The sequence below is a fragment of the Miscanthus floridulus genome, chromosome 6, assembly GCF_019320115.1.
Source record: "Miscanthus floridulus cultivar M001 chromosome 6, ASM1932011v1, whole genome shotgun sequence".
NCBI classification, from domain to species: Eukaryota; Viridiplantae; Streptophyta; class Magnoliopsida; order Poales; family Poaceae; genus Miscanthus; species Miscanthus floridulus.
Window position 1 is genome coordinate 30,658,501 of NC_089585.1, and position 6,734 is coordinate 30,665,234.

Genomic DNA, 6,734 nt, shown 5'->3' on the forward strand with positions numbered 1-6,734 from the left:
GCCTTTAGCCGGTTTTGCCGCGCCACCGATCAGGGCGCGTCACTGCCACGCCAAGATCAGTGGCGCGGCAGACCCTGCCACGCCATCGGTCAGCGCGCCGGTCGTCGCCACGTCATCCCTCTCGCCGCGCCACCATGCATGACGCGGCACAGGCGTTTCACCGTGCCAGAGAAATAGGCGCAGAACAAAAGTGTTAGTTTTGGAAAAAAAAAATAAAACAATGTTAGATTTAAAATTAGTTTATAAAAAGTGTTAAAAAAATTCCCAGAGGACAAGTACATGCAACACCTCGACACAGACTATAGGGCTCGCGATCGAAGAAGGCAATATATGGGTACCTACCCAGCAAGGTATAGATAGCCGTGACCATGAAATCTTCATCATTGTCCAAGCCATTGGTCTCCTTGTTCTTCCTCCTCCTGCGGAAGCTCGCCGGTCGTCGGCACCACCGTGCCAGGATGGCGGTGACGACGAAGCCGAGCCCGCCGCCGCCGCCGCCACTGCTGACGCTGGACATGCTACATGGCCAGACCCTAGTGGTCGACGTGGAGGCGTGGATCCTGCGCCCGCCGGTGTCCGCCTTCCCGTACTTCATGCTTGTCGCCGTCGAGGCCGGCGGCTTCCTCCGGGGCCTTCTCCTGCTGCTGCTCTACCCGCTGATGTTCCTCCTCCCCGGCGACGGCGCGCGGGCTAGGACCATGGCCACGGTCGCTCTCGTCGGGCTGGAGGAGAAGGAGGTGGCCAGAGTCGGCAGAGCAGTGCTCCCCAAGTTCTTCATGGAGGCCACGGCGGCGGAGGGCGTGGCGGCGGTGCAGGCAGCGGCGCGGGTGGTGGCGGTGAGCGCGACGTTCCCGAGGGTGATGGTGGACGGGTTCTTGAAGGAGTACGTCGGCGTGGACGCCGTCGTGGGGCCTGAGGTGAGGTCGGTCGGTGGGGTCCTCGCGGGGCTGATGGACGAGGAGGACGCAGCCGAGATGGCAGCCAAGACGCTCCGGGCGCTGTTTGGCGACGAGTTGGAGGTGGCCGGAAAGAAGGGCGCCGTGGGGCTCGTCGGACCGGCGAGCAGCGGTAGGGTGCACTGCCTTTTCTCTCCTTACTACTGCAAGGTGAGACTGTCAGAGCATTGCTTATTACTCTCCTAACATTAACCGTCCGATATACGTTATGCTACAGTAAGCCGAAGACGCATAAACCGTTGCAATAATATATATAACACCCAGATATTTTTTTTCTTTTAAAAAACTGCTTTTCTCAGCTTTTAGGGTAGTTTTAAAATTTACTATTTAGAGAGAAGAAAAAGGTCAAGCAATACGGTAGAAGTGTAGCGATAGTGGGTGAAAAAAAAGAACTCTACTCCCTTCGTATTGCTAAAGAAAGTTGTTTTGAGGTTGTCTTAAGTCCAACATTTGAAACTTTGACTACAAATAAATTCTTTTGGATTGAGTTTGAAAATATGAAAGTAATGTAAGTAGAATTATAATCATCTCGAAATGTAGTTTTATAAAAGTATATATTGATCATGTTTTATAAATATTTTATAGCAAAAAAATCACGATCAAAGTTCCTTTTAGAGACCATGTCGATATCCAAAATGATTTTCTTTATGAAAAGGAGTATATGATAACAGTAGAACGCTAGCCACGGGCTCATATATAGGAAGGTCGTGTGAGGTGTAGCGTAAGGGAAATGAGTCCAAAGTTTCAAATGGTGAACTAGGAAGTGAACATTGGTGGTGAACCATAGAGTGTACAAGTAATAAAGTTAATAAGTATATATAGTTAATAACAGTGATATCATACATAGATACATACTTCCTTCCGTTCCAAATTATAAATCGCTTTGACCTTTTTAGTATATTTATTTTGCTATGCATCTAGATATAATATTATATCTAGATAGATAGTAAAATGGATGAATCAAAAAGTCAAAGTGACTTATAATTTGAAACAGATGGAATAAATAGAACTGTAGTAGTAAGAATATGAAGAAAACCATAGGAGTGTACACGTATATATAACCAGTAGCGGATCTAGAACTTTCTATAAGCCTCGGTGGATCTCATGGCTAAGTATGAGATTAAGCCTAATCTCTTAAGGCACGTACAACGGTCGTCTTTTTGCCGTCTGGGAGATGTCATTTTTGCAAAAAAAACCCCTCGACTCAGCCAACAGACGGGTGTGCCGTCTCTTCGCGAAGAGACGACGAGGGATCGTGCTCCCAAGCTATATCGTCCGCTCCAGCACCGTTGTACGACGGGGGCTCGTGCTCCCATGATCACCTTAATTTATGAGTCTGTACAAGAATTAATTATCTTATAGATAGCCTAAAAGACAATCCATTGTATAATTTGTCTGTATTGCTGTCTCTATGTGACATGACCCGTGCTTGCAGACGGCAGCCGTTAGACTGTTGAACGTGCCCTAAACACTGATTTTATTGTGAGCTCGAGCGGCAGCCTAGGGTCACCGAGCCTTGGGTCCATGTAACCATGTTTGTTTCCAAGTCTCAGTCATGCATGAAGTGTCTTTTTTGTATTGATTAATCATACTCAATCAACAGGTTCAATTCCCTCCAAACGACGCGCTATAAATTTTAGGCACCTCACATTTTATTAAATTATTATGAGTTTTCAGCACATCATCAAAGGTCATTTTTAGCATATTACTAGGAATAACATTTGCAGTTGCTGCTTGAAAACTACTTAATTGGGCTGTTAACGTCGAAGTCCATGTTGGCCTATATAGCAGTGCGATACACAACCTCCTAATTAATTAGCCTTTCACGTCGCTTATGTACCTCCATCCCAAAGATAAAGTTATTCTAATTTTATTCTAAGCCACGCTATCTGCTTATATTTGACTAATATGTTAAGAAAACAACTGTATTTATGATATCAAAATAAACATGACCAGATTCATCTTGAAATACATTTTCGTAGTTTGCCTATTTGTGGTGTGATAAATCTTGTTATTTTTTACATAAATTTGGTTATACTTAAGATTGATTAATTTAGTAGAAAACTAAAATAACATTATTTTTTGATGGGGGAGTATATTCCTTCCGTGGATCATAATTAAAGTAGACCATGATGTTCTTGCAAAATAATTTTTTATTAGCATAAATTGGTTCATAATCATAGCATCGCAAATATAACAGTTAAACTAAAAGCATTTATATGTGTGTAAATTGCACCTATAGTAGGTGCTACAATTTGAACTCTGATCGTGGAAACATAACACGGAACAAGCGATGTCCTGGTTATCATGGAACATTAATAGCTTGAAACTCACATGTATAGCGTTTTTAATATAGGTCTCCAATTACAAATAAGTTAGACTTTTTTACACATCAGTCTACAAATCATAAATTTTATTTAACTATCATTTATTGTTTTCATATATTAGTTACACATAACAAAATTATATTATTATAAAACTACTCCTTTCGTCTCAAAAAACATATAATCCTAGAGTATTGCTTAGTCAAAGCATCTTAAATTTCATTAAATTTATATAAAAAATATTAACGTTTATCTATTGTACTAAATAAACATCATTAGATGTTCATGGAAGATATTTTCACAATATACATTTTTGAAGTCTTAAATGTTAGTATCATTTTTTTCCAAATTCAGCTAAAGTTAAGTTAGTTTGACTCTAACCAAACTTAGAATTGTATTATTTCTGGAACAGAAGTAGTATTTTTTTAATGACCAAGAGAGATGTCCAGGCTAGGAGTAAAATTGTAAAAAGAATAATGACCAGGAGCCCCATCAGATCAAATTGAAAATGAAATCCTACCTAATCCACGTACGGACTCTGAATAATCTTCCGTAATTTGCATTAACATTATTATCAGCAATTAAAATGTTCCTCGCTGAATTAGCAACAAAAAGGTTTATTATATATTTTATTTAGTCATAATAAATATAGTCGCAGTCAACTAACGCCAGTGCTGAATGCTGATCCTCGTGACGGCACACGCCAGCGCCCTTGACATTACGTGCAACGTGCACACCTTCTGTGCGTGCAGGAAACTTTCGCTGTGAGCGAGGCCGACACGCGGGGATGGCGACCGCTGCCGCGGGACAAGTACCCGAGGCCCCTCGTCTTCCACGACGGCCGCCTCGCCTTCGCGCCCACGCCGCCGGCCGCGCTCGCCATGTACACCTTCCTCCCGTTCGGCATCGCTCTCGTCGTCTTCCGCACCATCGCATTCTCCTTCCTCCCGTACCGCGTCTGCTTCCCCGTCGGCGCGCTCACCGGCATGCACTACCGCCTCGTGGCCGGCCACGTGCCCACCGTGCGCCAAGGCCGCGGTGAAGGCGGCGGCGGGCGACTGTACGTGTGCAACCACCGCACGCTGCTGGACCCCATCATCGTCGCCGCGGCGCTGGGGAAGCCGGTGACCGCGGTGACGTACAGCCTGAGCCCGGTGTCGGAGCTGATCGCGCCGATCCGCACGGCGCGCCTGACGCGGGACCGCGAGAAGGACCAGCGCAACATGGCGGCGGTGCTGGCGCGCGGCGACCTGGTGGTGTGCCCCGAGGGGACCACGTGCCGGGAGGAGTACCTGCTCCGGCTCAGCCCGCTCTTCGCCGAGCTCGGCGTCGACGTGAACCCCGTGGCGCTGGACACGCGCGTCGGCATGTTCTACGGCACGTCCACCAAGCCGGGGGCCAAGTGGATGGACCCATTCTACTTCATGATGAACCCGCGGCCGGCGTACCGCGTGGAGTTCCTGCCGCGCGCCGCCACAACGCCGGCGGACAACGGCGGCCGCGGCGACAGCATCGACGTGGCGAACCGGGTGCAGCGCGAGCTCGGCGAGGCGCTGGGGTTCGAGCTCACCGGACTGACCCGGAAGGACAAGTACATGACGCTCGCCGGCAACGAAGGCGTCGTGCCGACCGCGCCCAAAAAGCACTGACTTAAATTGTCCGAGTACAGAATACTCAGGAGTATCATGTGGTTTTTCCGTTCCAGTGAGCACGCAAAAATAAAACACACATTTGTAAGCGTGTAAGGTTACCATTTAGTTTGCAAATCAAACAATCTATGAACAAGCTCAACAAAAACAAATCAAATCTATATTGAATATGCGCAAATAAGCTTTACTGGAGTCTGCTGGAATGATGAACTGATGGTTTGAAATTTGAAAGGTGGCTTTTTTTTGTGTGTGTGTGTGTGACTTGCTTGCTTCGTATTGCCTTTAGCCGGCCGAAGCCTCATACATCACCAGTTCACTAACACATGCTGGAGTGACACGCCACCTCTCCAAGCGATGTGAGCTAGTGACCTGCTTAGCTAACACAGGAGCTATCTTATTACAATCTCTATTAACGAAGGAAAAAGCGAACTAAGCCCGACTCAGATCTTTAATGTCTTCAAGAACAGGGCCAACCATTGAGCGATGGTAATCCTTCTTCTTCCACAGCTGTGCCAATTCCAGGCAATCGGTCCCTAAGTGCAAGCGTTGATGCCCTGCATCCAGAGCCATTCGGACTCATCTCTGCAGGCCAAAACTTCCATCATACACGCATCAAGGACCCTGTCATACCATATTGCCTTCGCTTCTCCAAATGCACCATCAGAGTCTCGACACCTTCTTACCTCCAACCGACCACGCCTCGCTATGATTTTTTTTCTTATATACTCTTAAATTCTGTTGTAGTTGTACGATTTTACGATTGGAACCAAATTTATGATTCTAATCACAAAATACATAACCTTTATACTCTATTAGTTCCAAATTATAAGTCATTTTGTTTTTTTAATATATAGTTTTACTACGTGTTTGGAAGGTCAAGTAGTGCCTAGGAAGGATACCTTTCGATATTTAGGATCAATGCTACAGAGAGACGGGGATATTGATGAAGATGTTAGCCATAGAATCAAAGCAGAGTGGATGAAGTGGCGGCAAAGCATCTGGTGTCCTATGTGACAAAGAGGGTACCACAGAAGCTAAAAGGCAAGTTTTATAGGACGGCGATTAGACCTGCTATGTTGTATGGTGCAGAATATTGGCCTACGAAAAGACGACATGTTCAACAGATAAGTGTCGCGGAAATACGTATGTTGCGTTGGATTTACGGTCATACAAGAAGGGATCGAGTTCGGAACGATGATATACATGATAGATTAGGGGTAGCACCAATTGAAGAGAAGCTTGTCCAACACCGGTTGAGATAAGTTTGGATATGTCCAACGGAGACCTCCAGAGGCACCGGTGCATAGTGGAATCCTAGGCCAGGATAGTAACGTCAAGAGAGGCAGAGGAAGACCGAAGTTGACTTGGGTAGAGGCAATAAAAGGAGACTTGAAAGGATGGAATATACCCAAAGACTTAGCATTAGATAGGAGTGCTTAGAAGACAGCTATTCACGTGCCTGAACCTTGATTGCTTCTGCTGGGTTTCAACTCTAGCCTACCCCAATTTGTTTGGGACTTAAAGGCTTTGTTGTTGTTGTTGTGATAGTTTTACTACGTGTCTAGACATACTGCATCAATCCCAAAATAAGTGTCATAACTTTAACTAGATTTGTACAAAATATTAGCAATATTCATATATTTAAATAAGTTTATTATAAAAATATATTCAACGATTCATCTAATGATACTAATTATGTAACATAAATAATAACATTTTCTTATGTATATTTGGTCAAAGCTAAAAGTGTTTGACTTCCTAGGAAGTGAGGATGGCACTAATTTTTGGACAGAGAGAGTAATATA

The 6,734-nt window shown here is 45.0% G+C and overlaps 1 protein-coding gene across 1 annotated transcript; it reads left to right on the plus strand.

Moving 5' to 3' along the window:
• The first annotated feature begins 324 nt into the window (after positions 1 to 324).
• On the plus strand, positions 325 to 5,112 carry LOC136458000 (probable glycerol-3-phosphate acyltransferase 3). The gene is made up of 2 exons (XM_066458011.1): positions 325 to 1,106; positions 4,033 to 5,112. The coding sequence occupies exons 1-2, from the start codon at positions 369 to 371 to the stop codon at positions 4,927 to 4,929; spliced, it is 1,635 nt and encodes a 544-aa protein (XP_066314108.1). The 5' UTR covers positions 325 to 368; the 3' UTR covers positions 4,930 to 5,112.
• Positions 5,113 to 6,734: the final 1,622 nt, after the last annotated feature.